A 25,113-nucleotide genomic window follows, 5' to 3' on the forward strand; every position below is an offset into this window, starting at 1 on the left:
TTGTATTTTGGGATGTCTGGCATCCGAAACTTCTTCGGGATGGGCTTCGGTGCCGGACTTTGGGGGAATGGTTTTTGCACGAACTTTTTTGAGTCCAATCCTTTCAAAATCGGAGGTGCTCCTGGTATTTGGTGACCCTCGAGTTGCATGTTTCCACCTTTTTGTCATTGTCCTCAATCCTTTTTTCTCCTCACTCGATCATCTTCGTGAGTTCCTTGAGTATTTTCATGACGGCGGGGTCAGTTCCTGAGCTTTCCGGGGTTGGCCTAACACGATGAGCGATTTCTGGCCCAGCCACACTCGGAGTCTTTTGCTGACTTTGCAACTGAGCGATAGCAACATCTCAAAAATCACTTGTAGACTAACTTCTCTTTCTCCTTGAACCTGTGTCCTTTGAGCGTCAGGTTGATCCCCACCGCGTACACTTCCTTTGACATCAGTGTCCAAATCGACGTTCACGGCAATGTGTGAACCAACATCAACGAGGTTTGGCGCTGGTGCTACCCCAGGGTTTAGCGGTGGCACACCGGTCCCTACAGCTGTGGCATTGTTTTCTCCATGAGATCCGAGATCGTCGTTTCCATGCACGGGTGCGTTTGCTGAGCTAGACATATCTTAGCCTGAAATAAAAGAATCTTTGACAAGAAAAAGTATGAAGAATATCGTGTGTTATCACAAAACTAGCACTAAAATAATCACTATTATCTTTAGCCCCACGGTGGGCGCCAAACAGTTTACCTCAAAAAATGTAAGCAATAATTAAAGGTGATTTGTGGTTTTAAAGATATGTGATTTATTCTAATACTACTGAATATGCAAGTTATATTAAGTTAAAATAGGAAGAAATGACAAAGCAAACCAAGGTTGTTAGAGCAATGGGGACCTCGAGCTCGGTTATCTCGGGGACCTCGAGGTGAGCTAGAAGCCAATGAAGTATGAACAATAAAGTAAAAACAATAAAGCTGAAGAACCATTTTTTGGAGCACGGTAAACGAGAAAAGCATAGTAGAATATTCTATTGCAGTGAATCATCTGTCTTTTACAAAGATTGGAGCTCCCCTTTATATAGAAGGGAAAAACCCTAATATGTTACATTTCCAATTATGGCAAAGAATTCTATTGGTACAACTGTATAACAACCTAGTACGGACTTGTACTATTTTGTACAAATCTTATCCGTTATTTCATACTCTGACCCACGTGTCCTTGAGAAATTCCTGCTCTTTCTTGAGTGTCATCAAAATTGTACCGCCCTCAAGGAAGATGACGACGGGTCCTCGATTCTCTCGAGGTACGCATTTTCCAGTCAGCTCTGGTCTTTACTTCGTGCTGCCCTAACTCGAGTCCCGGTGTTCCGTTAAGTCTTCGAAATCGAGCTCTCTGATTTCGACTGTATACAAACCATCTTCAATATACACTTCTACCTTTACTATTTTTAAATCTCTTATTACCTTGGAAACGTGTAAGACATCCCAATATTGTTTGATGATATATACATAACACACTATCTATTAAATTCATATCATTTGGTTCTCTGTAGACCACTAGAGCTTCTGATCCGCTTGTGTTTCAGGAAATCAAATATAATTCGTTTAACAATGCTGGGTCTCGCTTGAAAGGTCCTTCGAGGCTTGTCAATGGCTTGGCTTCAGGTCGCGAATGGAAGTGCAGATTAGCAGGTGCCCGCTTGACTCAGTCATAATCTTGCTTGGTATGCACTCGAAACCTATGTTCACTAGACAAATTGAAAAAGGTATGGTAGTAACCTTATTCCACGCATTACACACTTTGTTCATCCAAACTGGGCAGAGCTAGGTAATGTTAATTATAAGTTTCAATGATGAAAAATAATATATCACATTTGGTGCAGGATCACAAGGAATCAATTAAAGGATTCAATAAGCAATACCAGTTAGGAATAGATTAAGGAAATAATCTAGCAACGCAAGGAAAAAAATCAATGATTAGCTATGAGAAAGGAAGAAGCAGCGGAGATCCGGAAGAAAAATCAATCAGTGATTGACGGAAGCTATTACTGGAAGGTCCCAAATCAAAGGGAAACGAGATCGCAAAAGGATGCACTGAAAATCGATGAGGCCAGAAATCAAGAGATGCAGCGGATATGCCTCAAGTGACAAAAAGATATGCCTAGCGGATGGAAAGCCCGTCAAGACTATAAATCAAGGAAGATCAACGAAAACTTGACTTTAATCTTGATTCCTTTCAAGGATCAACTCACTTGAGTTTGCAATCTCTCAAGATTCACAAATCAAGAAGACCTCATGGTATGTATATATACATATGTTCCGAACATGAAGAGAACATACTTTGAATGAACCATTTTTACTCCTTTTACTCGAAACAAGCATTGTAGTTCTTATAGATCTGCTGTGTAATTAGTGAGAGAAGAAAAAGAGATAAACACTGGTGAGGCATTGTATCAAGAAGAGAAAAGAGACATAGAGATTAAGTTGTTGGTGTAAAGCTACATCAACCATTATGTACTCAAGAAACTTCGATCAATGAAAGAGAACACCCTTGCAACCCAAGGGGACTGGAATAGGATTCACATTGAATCTGAACCAATATAAAATTCTGGTGTCTTTATTTCCTATATTTTATTTCTGCATTTACTATTATCCTGCTCTTATTTCTAGTCGACTAATGGGTAAACTAGTCAACTACTTATAATAAGTTTTTAAATAGGCAATTCATCCTCCCCCCCCCCCCCCCCCTCTTATACTTTCAATTGGTATCAAAGCTAGTCTCGCATTTTTTGCTTAACAACTTGTGAGATAAGATCATGGCAAATCAAGTCATTATTGGAGCACTCTTTCAAGAAGGAACATCGCAAGTTAGGCCACCATATTTCAATGGACAACACTTTTCTCACTGGAAAGTGATGGAAATATATGCAAAATCCTATGATGTCAAACTATGGCGAGTTATCAAAAAGGGAAACTATCCACTACCAGCAACTGCTCAACCACCTGTTGATGCAGAAGATATAGATGAGTACACAGACGAGCAAATGACAGTTGTTCAAGTCAATGCTAAAGCACAAAACTTACTCTATAATTCTATAAGTGGAGAGGAATGAGACAATTTCAAGTTGTGATACAACCAAAGAAATGTGCGATAAACTGGAAGTTACTTATGAAGGAACCAACAAAGTGAAAGAAACTCACATCAACATGTTGGTTCATGACTATGAACTCTTTGAGATGAAAGAAGGAGAATCCATTGAAGAAATATTTGCAAGGTTCAGCAAAGTCATTAGCAATCTAAAAGCTTTTGACAAACCATATTCGAGTGGTGATCAAGTTCCGAAAATTCTGAGGAGCCTACCTACCACTAGGCGGAGAAAATTAGTTGCACTCGAACCACATGATCTAAACAAACTTGCTTATGATGAGCTTCGAGGAGATCTTATAGCATTCAAGAAAACTCACCTCAAGAAAACAAGCCAGGAAGAAAAGAAGAAAACAATCGCTTTCAAAGCTACAACTGAAAGGACAGAAAATGATATTGATGACGACCCTGAAGCTCTTGAAGAAGAGATTGCCATGGTATCAAGGAACATGGATGGTTTAATGAGAAGATACAGAAACACAAGAAGAGGTAGGATGCCACCCATGCGAACCAGGCAATATAATGAACAAGACAAGAATGATGGAAAGTGTTATGAGTGTGGAAGATATGGGCATGTTCAAGCTAAATGCCCAAATCTTAAAAGAAAGGTTTCCAGAGGATTCAATAAAAATAAATCTTTTGGAAGCTAGAGTGATGAAGACAGTTCGTAACACGAAGAGATAGCAAATACTTCATGACAATCCTGGAAAACGACATGAACAAACTCTCCGGCTGTTGGACCGATGAAGATGCATCAGACGACGAATGCAAAGATGATAATGAAAATTGTTTTATGGCATGAGGTGAAACAAGCGAGGTAAGATCTTATAATTGTGATAGATGTAATGAATTTCAGGATATTCTTGACCTTACTCTAAAAGAGTCTCAAAAAATGATGAATGAACTAAGGAGACTCAATAGGGAAAAGAAAGACTGGAACTCAAGCTTGAAGTATGTGAAATTGAAAAGGAGGTACTTCAAGATAAAGTTCAGGAATCACAAATGCAACTTAATGGCATGTGCAAGTCCACCAGTCACAGTTCTGTCAAGTCTAACCAGGCGACTTATATGTCCACTGGAAAAGGACCAGCTAGAACTGAGTCCACAAGTACTAACACGAGTGGAAGATCAAAAAATGGATCAGCCCCTATGTGCCACTACTGTAATAAAAGTGGACATAAATATTCTTTCTGTCGATTTCGTAAATCTAACATTTCAGGATGGACTTGGAAACCCAAAAACAACCCTGATATTAGTAGAACTAACCATAAGGAACCAAGCAAGCTTGGGTACCTAAAAGAAAGTGATAGTTCTGTTTTGCAGTAACACCACAGGAAAACCCGCAAAGGAAAATGGTACTTAGATAGTGCGTGTTCCAGTCACATGACAGGTGACAAAAACCCGTTCAAAGAGGCTACAAAGATGAAGGATAGTTGGCACTGGCACAGTTCCATTCAATAACAATTGTGATATTACTGAAGTGTATCTTGTAGATGGACTCAACTACAATCTCCTGAGTATAAGCCAGCTATGTGATTCTTGATACGGAGTTAAATTCAAGAAAACAGGTTGTGCCATTGAAGATGAGACAGATAAAATAATCCTCCCAGGAAAAAGGTATGGAAATGTTTATATTCTTGATGGTTTTGAAAAATCTAGATAGTAACATCTGCTTAAAATCTATATCTGATGATCCATGGTTGCGGCATAAGAAACTTGGTCATGCAAGCATGCATCTTATTGAGAAACTCTCCAAGTATGATTTAGTTATTGGTCTCCCTAAACTCAATTTTTCTAGAAATCATGTATATGATACATGTCAGATTGGTAAACAAACTAGAAGCTCTTTCAAAAACGAAGACATTGTGTCTGCCTCAAAGCCTTTACAATTGCTTCATATGGATTTGTTTGGACCCACTAGAACTTCTAGCATAGGAGGAAAACGATATGCTTTAGTTATTGCTGATGACTACTCACGTTTTACATGGGTGATTTTTCTATCTCACAAAGATGAAGCTTTGAAAAACTTTGAGATTTTCTATAAGAGAGTTGAAAGAGAAAAGGGGTATCTTATTACAACTATTCAAAGTGATCATGGAGGAGAATTTGAAAGCAGAGCATTTGAAGATTTCTGCAATGATCAAGGATACACTCATAACTTCTCAGCTCCAAGATCACCTCAACAGAATGGGGTAGTTGAGTGGAAAAGCAAAACTCTACAAGATATGACCAGAACAATGATATTAGAATATTCCTTGCCAAACCACTTTTGAGCAGAAGTAGTAAGAACAACCTGCCACATTCTCAACAGATGTCTTATAAGACCTATCTTGAAGAAGACTCCATATGAACTATGGAAAGGTAAACGGCCCAATATAGGTTATTTCCATCCTTTTGGCAGCAAATGTTTCATCTACAACAATGGTAAGGACAATCTTGGAAAATTTGATCCAAGAAGTGATGAAGGTATTTTTCTAGGTTATTCCATTAACAGTAGATCTTTTAGAGTTTATAATAAATGCACTTTATTAGTAGAAGAATCAGTACATGTCATATTCGATGAAAATAACACTACGGCTGAGAAAGGAATTATTGCAGGTGATAAAGATATCAGTCAAGAAACACCACAGTCAAGCAAACCTCAAAAGTCGATTGATAGGCTAGATAGTGTCACAGAGTCAACTAATGAGCTTGTCAACAGTCAACCAGAATCACAGAAGGAGTCAACTACTCATACGAGTGCAACACGTCCAAATGAGTGGAGAAGTGAACTAGAATATCCTCAAAAGTTTATCATAGGAGATCCAAGTGAAGGAATGAAAACTAGGGGAGCTCTCAAGAAGAAGGCAAATGTAGCACTGATCTCCCAGATGGAACCATCTTAGATTGAACCAAAGAAGGTTGAGGAAGCCCTAAAAGACTCCAGCTGGGTACAAGCAATGCAGGAAGAACTAGATCAATTTGATAAAAACCAAATTTGGAAATTGCTGCCTAAGCATGTAGATGCTATTGTAATTGGAACAAAATGAGTTTACAGAAATAAGCTCAATGAAGATGGAAAGGTTGTGAGAAACAAAGCCAGATTAGTAGCTCAATGGTACTCACAGCAGGAAGGAGTTGACGACGATGAAACCTTTGCACCAGTATCTCGACTAGAGTCAATACGAATTCTTCATGCATACACATCTTTCAAAAGATTTAGACTTTTTCAGATGGACGTCAAAAGTGCCTTCTTAAATGGTTTTATTGATGAAGAGGTATATGTAAAACATTCTCCTAGTTTTGAAGATTAAAAATTCCCTTACCATGTGTATAAGTTACAGCTTTCAAGAAAAGAAAATCAATCATCAAGACCCTTCACTGACACCATTTCCTTTCCTGCGCTCAACCTTCAAAATTCCGTCCTTTTAATCCTCTGAACCACTCTTCTATGTCTTCATTGTTCCTATCGCTCAGAAACCCTCCTCAAAAATCCTTCAAACTCTTTCTCAAAAGTTTTCCGTGGCTAAACACTCCAAGAATCCGTCTGCCTACACTAGAAAAAGTACTCGTTCCAAGGGTAAACCCTCTTCTTAGTCCCCAGAACTAGTAGACCTAGGGTCTGACCACTCAGAAGGGTTTTCCTCTTCTCAGGCAGAACTATCAGACCACTCTCACCAAATAGGAGAAAAAGCCCTAGTAAAAAGGCCTATGGAAGACCCCCATGAATCTCTTACCCCCAAGAAATCCAAAATAGACCTCTCTAGTTCTCTAGAATCCGGCCTCAATTTCTGGGATACCCCAAATAGGGATTTGTTTGTTGCTCTTAAAGACAAGCCCATTTTTCATGGTAGAGTATTCGACCTTGACGATATGAAGGCCCTCAATTGTAAGGTAAAGGATCTGTTTGTTTTTTAAGAATGGTCGAAATTCCTCTCTGTACCCCCTCCCAAAGTCTATGAACCTTTAGTGAGAATGTTTTATGAAAATCTTTGCTCTAGCAAGCCTGATAAGTTGGAATCCTTAGTTTTACATAAACGCATTGTCCTTGATTGTGCCATGTTTGACTCAATTTTTTAGTATAAGTGCTCCGACTTTCCTATGCTTTTCAAGAATACTTGGCCTGATGATTTTGAAATTTCTTTTGATCAAGCAAAATGCTGTATTGCTGACTGTCCGTCTGATTTCCTTCCTAACCAGTTAGGTCCCAATGATGTTAGTTATGAAACCCGTGTTCTGGCCCACATTATTGCAACCACTCTTCTTCCTCGTACTGGATCATTATGCACTTTCTCTCAACGAGATACCTTTCTTGTTTATTGTCATGTGACCAAACTCAAGGTTAAACTATTCTCTTGGGTCATAAATTTCATGATTGAAAGTGCTGATAATACCACCAGTTTGCCCTATTGTATGGCTATCACTCACATTTTGGAAGCCCACAACATCTTTATCTCAGAATACCCTTTTGTCTCTATTTCAAAATCCTACAATTCTAGAGCTTTTGCCAGTATGGGTAGTGTGTCTGCAAAGGGTTCCTGGGTGAAGAAACGGGAAGGTGAAGTCAAGAACGTTCAGCATGATCCCAAGACCAAAGCCTCTATTTCCCATCATAGCATAAGTGATCGTGATCTTATTGAGAAACTGACTGACATTGACAACAAGTTGACCATCATCAAGGACCTTCTTGCTGCAACTCAATCTACTGTTGGGGACATCCGTGCGACCTCCAAGGAGACTGGGTCCGAAGTTTCAAAGATGAGGGTTAAAATTCTCAAACTTGGAGAAAATGCAGTTAAATCATTCAAGGAAGTACTGACAAGATTAATGGGGTGATAGTTTCAGCCAATGCCAGCTTTGAACGTCTGAAGGAGGCGATTTGCAACACTCTTACTTACTTTTTGCGTCGCTAGTTGTGGAAATTTCACACACTTTTTTTTGCTGTTTTGCGATTTTAGACTGGGTAACCAGTCGCTGGATACTTTTCTTTATTTTTGCAAAACTCTGCATGCCTATAGTGTTTAAAATATTTGCCTAGGATGTGACTGCCTTTACATTGTTTGCTTTAGCTACTATAAATGTGTATCCCCTCTTTTCTGATGTCAAAAAGGGGGAGACAGAAGTTTACATTGCAGGAGTCGACTGAAGTATATTACAGTTCTTGTTGAGGGGGAGTCGACTAACTATGCAGATGCAGAGTCAACTAAAGTATATGCAACACTTGATGAGGGGGAGTCGACTGAAGTATGCAGCACCCATTGAGGGGGAGTCGACTACAGGGAAGTCTACTATTGTTTATATATATTATTATTGTCATCATAAAAAGGGGGAGATTGTTAATTATAAATTTCAATGATGAAAAATAATATATCACATTTGGTGCAGGATCACGAGGAATCAAATAAAGGATTCAAGAAGCAATACCAGTCAGGAATAGATTAAGGAAATAATCTAGCAACGCAAGGCAAAGAATCAATGATTGGCAATGAGAAAGGAAGAAACAACAGAGATCCGGAAGAAGAATCAATTAGTGATTGACGGAAGCTATTACTAGTAGGTCCCAAATCAAAGGGAAACGAGATCGCAAAACGATGCACTGAAAATCAATGAAGCCAGAAATCAAAGGATCCAGTGGATATGTCTCAAGTAACAAAAAGATATGCCTAGAGGATGGAAAGCTCATAAAGACCATAAATCAAGGAAGATCAACGGAAACTTGACTTTATTCTTGGAAACAATCAAGCTATGATTCCTTTCAAGGATCAACTCACTTGGATTTACAATCTCTCAAGATTCACAAATCAAGAAGGCCTCATGGAATGTATATATACATATGTTCCGGACATGAAGAGAACATACTTTGAATGGACTATTTTTACTCCTTTTGTTCTACTCCAAACAAGCATTGTACTTCTTATAGATCTACTATGTAATTAGTGGGAGAAAAAAACGAGATAAACACTGGTGAGGCATTATATCAAGAAGAGAAAAGAGACATAGAGATTAAGTTGTTGGTGTGTAAAGCTACATCAACCATTCTATACTCAAGAAACTTTGATCACTGAAAGAGAACACCCTTGCAATTCAAGGGGACTGGAGTAGGATTCACATTGAATCGAACCAGTATAAAATTCTGGTGTCTTTATTTTCTGCATTTTATTTATGCATTTACTATTATCCTGCTCTTATTTCTAGTCGCCTAATTGGTAAACTAATCAACTACTTATAATAAGTTTTTAAATAGGCAATTCACCCCCCCCCCCTTGTACTTTCAAGTAACCTTACCTACTTCTTTTTGTCCAGTTAAGAATAATTTAGTGAATTTAAGCGAGGTGCGTGCATGTTATCCCGGGCTTTTTCACCATTATAAAGAAAATTTATCACCTACTAACTTATATAAAAAAAGAAAGAAAGTAAAACAATCATTCGAATGTCTCAGGCCCTTAATTTATAACTCGTATTAAATTTGCATCTATACCCGCTTTTTGGGTCACGTTTTAACTTGTGCCCGCTTTGCAAAAAAAATTGCAAGCGTACCCGCTTTTTCGCGTAACTTCAGCATACGGGGCTGAAGCATCAAAGGCAATCACGCAAAACTTCAGCATTCTAGTAGACGGGCCTAAAGTAGCAAGTGTGCTGAACCAAGTGGGCTGAAGTTTTTGTTTGTAATTGATGAACTTAAGCATAGTAGCTGAAGATTTGTTCTCTATTTGTTGAAGTTTTTATTTGTAATTGCTGAACTTAAGCATAGTAGCTGAAGTTTTATTCTCTATTTGCTGAAGTTTTTGTTTGTAATTGCACTAAATAAGCTGAAATTTTTTTGTCCTGGATTCATTAGTTTTGTCATTAAGCTTTTTCAAAAACTTCAGCAGAAGATGTTGAAGTTATTTAGTTCATTAATAAAAACTTCAGCACTAAATAAGCTGAAGTTTTTTTTGTCCTGGATAAGCTTTTTCAAAAACTTCAGCAGAAGATGCTGAAGTTATTTAGTTCATTTGTAAAAACTTCTGCACTATATAAGCTGAAGTTTTTGAAAAGGCTTTCTAACATACTAGATAAACAATCAGATTGTAAACAGTATCTAAGTCATAAATTTTGGAAACAATAAACGTGAAAAGAACATAATTATCATTGTATACTAACTCACGTACGTGAAAATATTCACGAATTATTGTCTACTAACTTACGTAATTATTTATAATTTGTTTTTAAATAATCTGATAAATATATTTATGTCAATCATCCCATGATCTGAAGTTTCATAGCAGCACCAACAGCAGCATAATAAAGAAGAAGAAGAAGAAGAAGAAGAAGAAGAAGAATAAGAAGAAAGAAGAAAACGAAGGAGGAGAAGGAGGAGGAGAAAGGGGGCTGAAGTTGTTTAAAAAGTGGGTACAAGTTAAACTTTTTAAAAAATGGATATAGGTTAAATGGGGCGACCAAATAGGGCGCCCCATGCAATTTTTACAAAATATTCTCCAACCGAATGAATAAAATAAGTAGGCCAAAATTTCACGGTATAGCCAGTTTTCGGACTGGTCAATCAAAAATAGCCAGCGTTTGCCAAGTTAATAAAAAATAGCCACCATTTTGCTGCAATACAGACCGGTCCAACATAATATACTGGAGTTCGGTGCACTTGTGTATGAACTCCAGCATATTATGCTGGACCGGTATACTTTGCTGGCTCCAGTATAATATACTGGAGACTGGAGACTGGAGCACTGGTGCTCCAAACTCCAGTATATTATACTGGACCATTATACTTGCTGGAACTCCAGTATATTATGCTGGAGTTCTAGTGTATTTATGCTGGAACTCCATCATATTATGCTGGAGTTCCAGCATACTATCCTGGAACTCCAGTATAATATGCTGGAGTTCAAGTATACTTATGCTGGAACTAAAGCATAATATACTGAAGTATTTTTCGGGTTTTGAACAGTGTTTTCGCTCAGATTTATCTTTACATAAAAAGTGGCTAAATTTCGATTACTTTTGAAATTGGGCTATTTTTGAACGACCAGTTATAAATCTGGCTATTTTTAAAAATCACCCAATAAGTAGGCATCTGCGATACACCAAGACCCAATAAAAACACACGCACATAATAATAATATAATGGCAATGTATTTTGAAGTATTACATTAACATGGATCCATTAACAAAGCAACTTTGCCAAAATAATCATTGGATTCCGAGTAAGCCCAATTACATATATTCATATAATATGTCAAATTCTAATATCATGCCCATTAGGAGACTCAATTCAAGAATATAATAAGTGCAGTTTAATAAGCAAAACAGCTGGATCCTGCAAAATCCCCATAATCCCAAACATTGAACATGTAAGTAGTAGTAGTAAGTACTAAAACAAGTAGTACTAGAGAAGACCTTTTAATTGCGTCTTTCCCACTTTCCATAACCTATTTTTTAAAGTTTAGACTTCAGTTTCTTCTGTAACCGCGTCTTACTGTTTGGGCGACTCTTTTTCTTTGAATTCTTTTTGGTTTTTGGTCCCCTCCAAACAAAAAGAAAACTTGTACATGACGGAATATTTTTGAGAAAATTACTTATTTTCTGAAAAACTATCTATATCAACTGTTTTCCATTGTTTGCAGGTTAAAGTGGATATACTTCCTCGAATATGTTAGCAAATTAGATAGTATTTTGATGAAACTTTTGAATATTAAATATTAATTAATAACATTAATAATAATAGACAACAACAACAACAGCAGCATACCCAGTATTATCCCACATCGTAGAGTCTGGGGATGGTAGGGTGTACGCAAACTTTTTATATCAAGTGTTTTCCTAACGTTAATAGTAATTATAATATTTAAATATTGATTCTGATGTGAAGTTAACAGTTGTGATAGAAGTCATTTTCTTTCATTTCATGGAATAATACTTTCCTTGAAAATTATTTTGTGACATTTGACTAGAAAATGACTTACGTCTTTTTTTCCGTCATACAATATACAACTAGTAAATAAGAAGATACTTAAAAAAAAAAGAAAAAAGATATAGCCTGACACTAGAGTAATTCATGTAATACTGTGCCATCTAACATTATTAATTGCTACGACAATAGCAACAACATACCTCGAACATCATTAATTATTAGCTTTATTATTTTTATCATTAATTATCATTAAGATATTAAATATTTTTGTTATTTGTAGACGCAGAACATTTGTGCGTATGGTATTGTTTACTCTCAACGAGAGCTGACGGATATTTAAGATTGCATTGTAACTATGAATAACTATAGTTAGAGGAATTATTTTGACGATAAGTTGGTATTGCAATTTGTAAGTACGAATGTAGCTGTTATAGGAAGAAATATTTCGTTGGTGGATGAAATGTAACTATTATTAGGCGCTCTATCACTCATGTTTTTTTTTCCTGTGGATCAAAGACTATTGATTGGACTAATTCGAATGAGCACATTAAATGAGTAAAATGCTTCCTATAAAAAAGTTCTCCATTTTCAATGCTAAAACTAGAATGGTGGAACTTGATTCATCCTTATTATTAGAGTAAGGTAAAAATTTACTCGCAATATTTACAACAAACCAGTAATTGCATAACATTTATTTTGCACATAAACGTATACTTCCTCCGGTCCACAATAAGTGGTTTTTTGACTTTTTTTTGTGGTCCAAAATAAGTGATTTTTCCAGATTTCAAGACTGAATTAATTATTTTTTCCCTACATTGCCCTTGGAGTAAATAATGTTGAAGTATGTGTTAGGAGTATTTATGTGAAGAGCTAGTAAAGGTTAATATGGTCAATTTTATTGCTAATTAATGTTAAAAGGTGAGTTTCTTAATATGTGCGAAAACAACCAAAAAATCACTTATTTTGGACCGGAGGAAGTATTACTTAATTATAATTAATTAATATATATTATTTTTTCTTCAAATCACTTAACCATGGTAAGCCACATGTCTCACTTACTTTCTTAACTTTTTGGGTATATTGAATTATCTAATAAAGTTCAAGTGTTATACTTTAGTCTTTTTAAATTTTTTTCTTGTTGAACAACAAATCGTGTCAAGGGCATCAAGTCAAGGCCAACACGAAGCAAGGTTTTTGACTAATCAATTGAATTAATAGCATCGATAATAGTGTTGTTAATTACATTTTATCTCTTTCTTTGGACTTCAATTCTTGTATTAAGGAATCATAGATTCATAATCCAATATTTTTGGAATTAAAAAGAAAAGACAAAAGAAACGTTTATTCTATTTTGGGTGTAAATTGAAAGTGAGGAAGACAGCTGACATCCATACCTGTTAAGTATTGTCTTTTTTTACTTTTCAAATATTTATATTTTATTATTAAGCATGACCAAGGCAAAGAAGTCAAATTAATTTACTGAAAATGAAAGGTGATAATTATGACTAAAGAACTAGATATTTCTTATACTTTTGAGCTAAACTTGTTATTGGCAAATGGCTTTTTCTAAGTGCAGCATAAATTTCACAATCTCTAGGATTTTGTTTGACTCGTACTTCTTTATATGCCGGTGCCACCTTCCCCCTTAATCTTTTACGGAGTAATAATTAATTACACGTGCTTTAACACTTGACTATTTCCCCGCCCCGTTTGGCCAAAAATTTTGTTTATTTTTTTCAACAAAAAAATTAAAAACATTTTTGGAAAAAATTCTAAAAAATTTTCAAGTTCCCAAAACTTGTTTTAGGGCAGTATTTGGGTAATTTATTTCACTCACAAAAAAACTTTAATTTTTTTCAAATAAAATGCATGTCCAACACAATTTCAACTTTCAAAAATTATTTTTCACCACGACTTCAAATTTTTTTTTTTTTTCAAATTTCAACCAAATCTATATCCAAACGCTATCTTAATCTCTGGGCTTTGTTTCCAATGACCCAATTGGGTCAACCTCCTTTCATATTAGACTAGTATTCACCCGCGCGGATGCGCGGACACTAATCATGTCAAATATTTACGTTATTTGGATTGTATGTAAACAATTTTAAAATTTACACACTTTCTCAATAAATATAGACAATCATTGGATATTAACTACATGAAAAAAAATTAACCATTTCTTCTATTTTTCTTTTTTGATACCATTCTTGCTGGTGTTATTGGATCCTAAAAATAGTCAAGAAGCAAAATAATAACTCATATTTATGGCAAAACAATCAAATGTTGAGACAATGAATGAATCTTTGGATAAGACTTAACTCTTTTATTACTACTTGAATTGTTATTTGGTGTGTTGATATCTCTTAAAAAATATTTCTTTCTTAAAATTTCAGTTTCTAAACATTATTTTTTAATAATAATTATTTTTATAATAATGTAACTGAAAATATTATTCTTAATTCAAAACTCATTATAGTTGGCTATCTAAAAATATAAAAAAATTCTTTAGCTAGTGAATTTTTTTTACTCTATTTTGATATTTGACACTAACCATGTTAAATATCTGAGTTATTTGAGTTATATGTAAATAACCTTAACATTTAAACCTTCTAAATAATTATAGATAATCGTCAGATATTGATTAAGAAACACTACATGAAAAAAGATTAACATTTTCTCAATTCTCGTAGTGATAATTTTATTTTTGCGCTATTCTCATAAGTGTCTTTGAAACCTAAAAATAGCCACAAAGTGAAATAATAACTCATATTTTATGGCAAGCACAAAGGTTGGCACAATATAAATGATTCTTTAATTACGCCGTGACTCTTATACTACGACTTGAACTCTTACTTGGTATGATATTATCTTAAAAAAATATTTCTATTTTGAAATTTCAATTTCTAAAACTTTATATATGTTATAATAATGATTATCTTTATAATGATGCAAGTGAAGATATTATCCTTAGTTTAAAATTCACAGTAGTTTGCTATCTAAAAATTGAAATGATTCTTTGGCCGGAATTATTTCAGTATGACTCCACTTTAAGTTTACCGATATCTCTATCTCCAGAATTTGAATTTTTAATACCCTATATATACAAAAAAATTGTTCTTTGAATCATTAAATGTTAAATTAGCTGATTATTATTATAAAATATTGCATATATTGTCTTAAAATTGTCAAGTAGTTTATTTTTCGATACCATACTTGGCTTAACCTCAATGCAAACTACTCAAATTGCATTCTAATTCAAATTCGAACATCATATCAGTTTGTTAGTAATAGGAATTTTTTAAAATCGACACATAATGTAAATTAAAAAACTATTTTAAGATATCCTTATTTTATAATCTATGTATTTGAGTTGAAAAAAAATATTTGAAATCGATGAGATTAACTTTCAAACTTTTTATACTCAACAAAGATGAAACATAAGAAGAAATTTATTGTCATCTTTTATTTCTGATTTTTAGATCTTTCTAACATTTTTTTCAATATTTATTTTCTTTTATCTTATTTGTTATATCATTATTTCTTTTGTTACAAAAAAAATAATTTATTTCTCTATAAAAGGATGAGTTTTAATAAAAATTGTCTACATATGAACTTTAATTATATTTTTAGCCTTTAGTTGAAATTATTTCATATTTTTCTTTTGGCTATATCTAATTAATCAGCCTAAATAGGTGCTGACCCGACCACTTAAATTAAAAAATTGAATGATGTGTAATTTATATATAATTGATATATAATATGTGTATAATCGTGTGTTGTCGGTATATCATTATATTAGCTATAAAAAGTAAACAATAAATATGGCCGGATAGTATGCAAATATTCTATAAGATTTTGGTTTTTTGAGTTTATCCATGATATAACTTCTATTATAATAATTTTAAAACTCTCTGCTAATGTTAAAAAATATCTTATCTTTTTTTTATCTTTGAATTAAATAAAGTAAAGAGTTTTCTCGAAATAATTTGTTTACATTTAAAAAAAAATCACGTCATACCAAATTTTTCTTTATATATACTCTTTTTTACACTTAAAAGTCACTATAGAAACTATCAATTAGAAACCAATTTCTCTCTTGTTGAGTTTGGAAAAAAAAAACCCTTTCACATAATCTAATGATTCAAAACTAATATTCTTTAACGAAAAAAATATTATACCCTTGCAATATTGGCTTAACTACAGCTAAATGAAGGGGTTTCAACTTATACCCTTCAATTCCTTGAATGTGCTAAATTAAAATTAATGATAGCAATTGTATAGCCAAAGTTTTGTTATTTGTTTGATGTCCATTTATGCAAATTGATTCTTCAAACAAATATTCTTCAAGAAGAAAAAAGAAACAACTTTTTTTTTTTTAATATTGACCGCTTTTGTGATGTTTCTTTCTCCAGCATGTATGTTTACTTTATTAAATATGTAAGCAAACTTTTATTTGGTTTTTAAACTTTTTTTTGTTATTTGTATAACATAGACGTGTACCCTATATATTACATCTATTTTAAAAGAATTTCGTTTTATTCAAATCTAGCTACAGTGTTTCAAAGAACTATACTTACAGGATTTTAAATGTGAAAGAGTTTTATAGCTATATGGAGTAGTCTTTTTTTTTTTTTTCTAGAGGCAAAGTAGTATTTAAATAATTAGAAAAAATAACAAAAGTTCCTAACATGATTGCATATGATCATTAACCGAATTAAGTATGATAACATGATAAAAAAAGATAAATTTATTTTTAATTTAAATTCGAATTTTAGAACTTTATCTATAAATTCAAATATATATATATATATATATATANATATATATATATATATATATATATATATATATATATATATATATATATATATATATATATATTTGTATTTGACTAATATAGTCAAATATAGAATAAAGTTACTATATGTTATTGACATTTATTAGCTTGCCACTTGGCTTAACCACAATGCCGAGCATATATGATAACTTTATTCCTTTAATATATATATATATATAGATAAGTTATACTCCTAAAATTTTGCTACAAAATAAGGCAAAATATTTAAGTTATCCTCTGAACTATAGACTAAATTCATGTTACACATTTTTCTCGGACGAAAATTATATTATACACTAATCCTTTTTCTTGAGCAATTTTCTAAAACATGTGTAATTTCATGCTCGAATGAGATGGTGACACGTGTCATTAGCTTATTAAAAAAGAAAAACATAAAAAATAATTAGACCCCATCTTCTTCATCAAATCCACCACCATGAAAGTCATCTCTTCGATTGGCCACCATCTTTGGATACTCTCAAATGTTGCCTTCTATATCCGACCGCCATTCTTCAACCAAGAATCAGCCAACATAGCATCTTTCCTAACCGATCATCTCCATTAGAATTAATTTTCTTTAACTTTAAAAAAAATCCCAAAATAGTGATATGGATTAACTTCTTTAAATCAGAAAGCAAACACATTTACTATCCGAATTGTTATCTCTCTGCTACAATCTTTAAATCTCATATTATTCTTTAAAAATCAAGGATGGCAAGAACTACAGTAGAGGGTAGAGCAACACTACTGCTGGCGGCCAAGACAACGACTGAACTAAAAAGGAGTTGTAGCAGTGAAGGCTGTAATTGAAGATGACATCGATCATAGATTCACCTTCTCATCAACCAACCTTCATTAATTTGGACAAACCCAAAAAATCCCTCTTCGAAACCACTATCTCTCTTCACCTTTAAAATTTCATAGGCCATCAAGCTTCATTATTGGACTCTTGTTAATATCTATGGAGGAGTTTCATAAAGAAAAATAAACAGGGGGTCTGGGGACATGGGGGACTGTGGAAGACAAACATGGGAGGAGTTTTTGTTTCGTTGAAGAAAGAGCAAAAGAAAGTAATACACACACTATACATGCAAAGGAAAACACTAGTAGGACACACAAAAAATTATAGACAACTATATATATATATGGATTATGCAGGTGGTTTTTTTCTGTATTTTTTGAATATTAATTTCAAATTGGGTTGAAAAATAAACTGTTTAGCCTTCTGAAAGAATTTACTAACATTTAATCTTGTATCTCTGACATTCAATCGAATGATTTTTTTTCTTAAAAAGAATGGCTTTTCCATTGTAAATTTGCAAGTTCCTCTTCGTGCCTCCTCCCCAAATGGTTTATTTATGTGTTATACTGTTGAATCCATTAGGTTGAGTTTTTCGCCCATTTTCCCGCTGAAGAGTATCTATCCGAATTTCCCAAACTGATATGGCTAGTAAATTTAGTAAAAATAGGACGGGCTAGTCAGATTGGTCATTCAAAAATAGACAGCGTATGCAAAGTCATTGAAAAATATCCACTATTTTGCTGCAACATAGAAAGTTCCAGCATAATATACTGGAGATCGGTGCACTTGTGTATGAACTTCCAGCATATATGCTGGAACTCCACTACGCGGAAAGTTCCAGCATAATATACTGGAGATTGGAGCACTTCTGTATGAACTTCCAGCATATCATGATGGACCGGTATATTATACTAGAACTCTAGTATATTATAATGGAATTCCAGTATACTATGCTGAAAGTATTTTCCGGATTTTGAACAGTGTTTTCGTTCAAATTTATCTTTACATGAAAAGTGGCTAAATTTTAATTACTTTTGAAATTGTGGCTGTTTTTGAATGAACACTTATAATCTAGCTATTTTTGAATTTCTCCCATAAATTTAGGGCTATTTACTATAAACCAACTTTATGCCAGCAACTATTATAAGAAAAAATAGTATGGTATGATAACACATAAGGAGAACTCGCAATTTTTGGCCTTGTATTAGGTTTTGCAATAGAAGCCTAAAAAAAATGGCGCCAAACGACCAAACCCATTTTCCTTAAAAATAGCAACAAAAAAAATTAGAACCGCTCTCTCTCTTCTCTCCAATTCTTCGTTGGCATCACGTAAATAAAGCAACTGTATTCCGACTTCTACGTTTCATATCTTCTTTCAAAATGCACTTAGTACTCTTATCTCCCCTTTCCATAAATGGTGCCTTATTCATTTATTCTCTTTAGTTTTTTTTTAATTTTATTAAAGAATATCTCTCTCTCTTCTCTTTTCTCTCTTGTAATGGGTTGCACCCATCTTCCTAAAAATTGTATTTTCTTTTCTTTTAAAAGTATCCGTAAATTTCTCCAAACCTCTTTGCATCCCTTTTCTGATTTTTTTTATATCTTCCACTATAGCAATGTGTATAAGCTTAGAGAAAGTTCTAAGACATAAAAATAATAAATATAATTGTAGGAGTAAATAAATTTTTAATATACATTTTCATATACAAAAATGAAAAATAATTTTGATATACACAAAGAAGGAAAATAAATTTATGATATATAGGTAAACACATTATTTAACATGTTATACACTGCGATATACAAATAATATAATTATTTTTATTATGATATACATTGGTATAGAGATAACAATAAATTTTGGATAACTATTTTTATAAATTCATAATTTAGATATATAAATAATGAAAATAAAATTTTAATAATCATTTTGGTATACACAAAGAACGAAAACAAAATTGTGATATACATTTTGCAAATAATCACCAATACGTGTTTTGGCTGTTATATATCAATTTGTATATCATACAAGATTTTTATTGATATACATAGACATACATTCATATCGTATGCCAGTGTATATCACACAATATTTTCATTGATATACATAGATATGTATATAAATATGAATGATATACATGAAATAAATGTAGGTGATATACAATACATACATACAGACATACATACATACAGACATATATATATATATATATATATATATATATATATATATATATATATATATATATATATATATATATATATAATATTGACTTATGTGGGTTTGAGATGGTGTACATCTATATATATATATCACCATGTGTATTTGTGTATATTATATTATATATCGTGATATAAATTATCAGATTTGGCACTATAAGGTTAAATGGGAATCAAATCGTCCAATTTGATTTTAAGAGGGCAAAATTCATTCTTAATAAACTTACTTCAATTTTTTTCTTGATCAAAGAAGGAAAATAAATTTTAATATAATATCTTTTCAGAGCAATTTGTGGGAGTAAATAATTTTTTATATATATTTTTTGATATACAAAGAAGGATTTAAATTTTTGATATATACAAAGAAGGTTATTAAACTTGTGATATCCATTTTGATATACACTTATTCGATGTGTTATACACTACCATATATAAATTGTACAATTATTTTTATTATGATATATATTGATATAGAGATGACAATAAATTTAAATAACTATATTTATAATTTTATATTTTAGATAAACAAATAATAAAAATAAAATTTTAATATACATTTTGATATACACAAAGAAATAAAAATAAAGTTTTGATATACACGTTTTTGTAGTGATATACATTATCGGCTACTTGGTGCCAATATTTATAAGTATGGCTTTTTTCTACTAATTATGTTGGTACATTGTCATACCATGCCAAAACCCCCTGTTATAAACTCTAATGGGCTGGCAATTTATGTTTTTTTGGGGGCTTTTGCATCTATACCCGGTTTTGGGATCACAATTGTACCTATAACCACTTTGCAAAAACGTTAGCAAGCGTACCCACTTTACGATCAACTTACTTATCGGGTCTGAAGTTAAAAAAAATGAGTTTGAAGTAAAAAAAATGGTACTTCAAATGCACTTAAGGCCAAATAGGTTTGAGGTGCGACCAATGGTTTCATGCACTTAAGGCTAATAAGTCTGGAGTGAAAAATTGCACTTCAGATGCAGTTAAGGCCAATAAGTCTGAAGTAAAAATTTGCACTTTAGATGCACTTAAGGCCAAAAAGTCTGAAGTGCAACAAACGTTTTCATTCACTTAAGACCAATAAGCCTGAAGTGAAAATTTGCACTTCAGATGCACTTAATGCCAAATAGATCTAAAGTGTAACCAATGGTTTCATGCACTTAAGGCCAATAAGTCAGAAGTGAAAATTTGCACTTCAGATGCACTTAATGCCAAATAGGTCTGAAGTGTAACCAATAGTTTCATGCACTTAAGGCCAATATGTCAGAAGTGAAAAATTGCACTTCAGATGCACCTAAGGCCAAAAGGTCTGAAGTGCAACAAACGTTTTGCTACACTTAAGGCCAATAAGTCTAAAGCGAAAAAATGCACTTCAGATGCACTTAACGCCAAAAGATCTGAAGTGAAACAAATGTTTTGCTACACTTAAGGCCAATAAATTCGAAGTGAAAAATTACACTTCGGATGCACTTAAGGCCAAAAGGTCTGAAGTGCAACCAACGTTTTTATGCACTTAAGGCCAAATAGGCCTGAAGTGCAAATTTCCCAGAAACAGAAAATTGTTCTTCAAATTATAACAGTCCAATATACGATTTAATACCTAAATCTACTCCACATGAGCTCAAATTTGAAACATAACCTCTCCAATCATCAATTTGTCAAAATAGCAATAAATCTAATGAACTTATTTTGCAATTAAGAAAAAGAAGAAGAAGAACTAAACAATAGTAAAAAATATAGCATCATAACAGCTCACCATTGTTAAACATCATAAAAAATATTAAAATATGTTCACAACCACCATATAAATCATTGTCACCCCAAGAAGAAGAAGAAGAAGAAGAAGAAGAAGGAGAAAACAAAGGAGGAGAAAAGGAGAAAGATGACTGAAGTTATTTAAAAAGTGGGTACAAGTTAAAATTTTTTTAAAAAAAAGGTATAAAACGTGCAATTTTTATGTGTTTTTTTCCCATTGTGTATTGGACCTTGGTGGGTCATTTGGTAGAAAAACACAACACACATAACGTAACGAGAGAGAGCTTTCGCCGCCTTGTAAAACTGGCCCAAAAAGGCCTTAGCCCAATTTAAGAAGGAACACGCGTGTAAAATGAAGGCCACCTTGGACAATATAACTTTGTTTTTTCTCGCTTTAGGGTTTTTCCTCTTCGTCTTCTTGTTCGCTCGCAAGCTTCTGTAAGTCCCTTAAACCATCCTCGAGAAAAGAAAAGAAGAGTAAAAATGGAAGCAGCTGCAGTTGTAGTAGAAAGCCAAAATCAGCAAGAAAAGGCTCACACTGATGTTATGCTATTCAATCGTTGGTCCTACGACGACGTTCAGGTTTCAATTTTGCCTCATTCCCCTTAATTCTATTCCTTTTGAATTGATTACTTCCTTTTTTTTTGCATTATTTTGTTCGCTTTGTTTTATATTTTTGTTATTTGCTTAAGATTTATGTTGGAGAGAGCTTTTTCGTTTTTTATTATTAGTGTGCCTTTTGAATCGTAACCGTTTAATAATAATCTCATTTTCTCATATAGGAAAAGATCTCTGCTTGATTTGTCGAATTTGGGTTAGTAAGTTGAAGGAACTTATGGATGTTATAGTAGCTTAGGTACTAATACTGTGCTGTGAACATCAAAACTATATTTTTGAATCATAATATCATTTTTATGATATTTGTTTTGTTCTTTAGAAAGTGCCATTAGTGTTAGATGATTTTTCTTCTAATTAGAAAAATCTCAGCTTGTCGTCAGGGGCATAGCTAGGTGTTGGTGAAGGGGATCAATTGGATCTCCTTTACCAGAATAATACACTTCATAAATAGGGCAAACTGATGTTTTTTTTGGTTAGTTGAATCCCCTTGACACAATGAAAAATTCTAGTGCTGTGGGAAATTGTGTTCAAGAATTGCTTTATGTCACAGGTTCAAATTTTAGTATTCTTTTAATACTCTTATATGTATTCTTGGCTCCGCCACTGCTTGTCGTCCAGTTTGTTTTGAAATTAAGGAAAATATTTTTTTGGTTTGGTGTTGAGGAAAATATTGCTGAAGTATTCCATCTTTCTGTTTTATCTTCTTTAACTGTGGGTCTTTACGAGAACCAAGGACGATCTCGTCCTAGAAGATGGTAAAACGAATCTATTTTTCCTAACTCTAGTGATTGTGTACAGTTTTTACCTACTATTATGTTCAAAAGAAAGTGCTAGATACTTATTGTGTACAGTTTTTACCTCCTATTATTTTCATAGAATTGGGTGAAACTTGGCCTTTTTCTGAATCTGAAGGGTAAATAAAGAATAGAAATTGTTGGTTGCAGCTTAAGAAAAAATTTCCAATAGTTAAATGCTAATGGTTGCATAAGAGAGATAATTTATAGGTCCCCAAGTTCAATATGTTGATTAAGAAACTTGAAACACTATGAAATATAACTTCTTAGGTGTATCTGACATATATATTTCCTGCTTCCTTGATCTTTTCTAGTTAAAGAGATTGCCCGCTAAACACACTGCTCAAATTGGGCAGAATATTGTTGGTTCCACCAATCAGTAACAGGCTGACAGCGTTACACATGGTGTACTTATTTATTGTTGTAACCTGTTATACGATGGATATATATTACTGAAATTACTTGCTGCAAGTCCAAACTCCAAAGCAATGTTTGTTTGTTAGGTTGGTAATGTAATTCTAGATGGATTCTTCATGAATACATTACTGAGAACTTCAATCAGTGTTCTCTTAAGTTCCTTCTTAGTGTTACTACTCATGCAGATTAGTGATATTTCTGTTGAGGATTACATTACTGCCACTGCTGCCAAGCATCCTACTTATACGCCGCACACGGCTGGGAGGTACCAAGCCAAGCGGTTCAGAAAGGCTCAATGCCCAATTGTAGAGAGGTTGACCAACTCACTGATGATGCACGGAAGGAACAACGGGAAGAAGTTGATGGCTGTTCGTATTGTCAAACATGCTATGGAAATTATCCATCTGTTGACTGACCTTAACCCAATCCAAGTGATTGTTGATGCTGTTATCAACAGGTTTAGAGTTTATTTTTATTATTTCATATTTATCAGCTTGACACTTTCTTGCTGAGGTTTCTAGTTTGTTAGAATATTTTCATACCATCTCGTCTTTGTTCTATTTGAATGTGCACTTAAAAAGAAATGGTTTGAGCATTATCATGTTGCAGCATGCTTCAGATATTAAAGTCTTTCTAATTTTTCCTTTTCCATTTTACAACCTGTGCAATGCAGTGGACCAAGAGAAGATGCAACTCGTATTGGTTCTGCCGGAGTTGTGAGGCGTCAGGCTGTTGATATTTCTCCACTCCGTCGTGTTAACCAGGCAATATATCTCCTCACAACTGGTGCACGTGAGAGTGCTTTCAGAAACATTAAGACCATTGCAGAATGCCTTGCAGATGAACTCATCAATGCTGCCAAGGGATCTTCCAACAGGTAATCCTCCTACTGCCATCGTTTTTAGTCATCCGCTCCTTTTTGAATGCAACTACTCTTCTATGCCTGCTTACTGTTGCTGTGTACATGCAGCTACGCTATCAAGAAGAAGGATGAGATTGAGAGGGTTGCCAAGGCCAATCGTTAAGGGTTCTTTCCGTGCAGTATGGATAATTCCTGTTGGCTGGAGAGTTTCATTTTGAGGCGTCTTTTGTTCTTTACTTTTTGTTGTTATTATTAGGAAGGCAATTTGGAACTAATGGATGAGTTTTCCTTTTGTGAAAAACTTGAATAACATTGGTATATGGCTGAAGTAGTGATGTGAAGTTGGATTTTTGCAATTGCAGCTATGCCTAGTCGAAATCTCTGGTTTTTCCATTTGTATTTTGTTCTTTGTCAGTTTTTTGTTCACTCATTGGTCGGCTGTTGAGAAATGTTGTGTGGGCAGTTTTCTCAAATTTAAATTTTACAGTATCTTGCATATGATAGACGGAATCAAGGGAAGTACAATGTGTAATTTTTCCTCTGAAATAAAGTTAGGTAATAGGTATTGTGGAATCTGAAACTGACTGTACCTACGTCAAGTTGAACAGCTAACTGGAATCTGATCTTGTTGTAAATGATATTGAAATTAAGCCCTTTAACTTTCTCATTTTTCACCGTCTTAATCTTTTAATTCTTAAGATATATGTCTTGTTCGTAAAAATGTTTAATTGTGGCCAACTGCTATGATGTTTTTCCTGTCTGTAAGTCCGAATTATA

General features: G+C 33.5%; 1 protein-coding gene across 1 annotated transcript; it reads left to right on the forward strand.

Moving 5' to 3' along the window:
• On the forward strand, positions 22,016-24,785 carry LOC109223444 (40S ribosomal protein S5). Its single transcript, XM_019387755.1, has 4 exons — positions 22,016-22,227; positions 23,660-23,931; positions 24,148-24,351; positions 24,445-24,785. Exons 1-4 carry the CDS (start codon positions 22,129-22,131, stop codon positions 24,497-24,499), a joined length of 630 nt encoding a protein of 209 aa, XP_019243300.1. The 5' UTR covers positions 22,016-22,128; the 3' UTR covers positions 24,500-24,785.

Source organism: Nicotiana attenuata, chromosome 3, assembly GCF_001879085.1.
Source record: "Nicotiana attenuata strain UT chromosome 3, NIATTr2, whole genome shotgun sequence".
NCBI lineage: Eukaryota > Viridiplantae > Streptophyta > Magnoliopsida > Solanales > Solanaceae > Nicotiana > Nicotiana attenuata.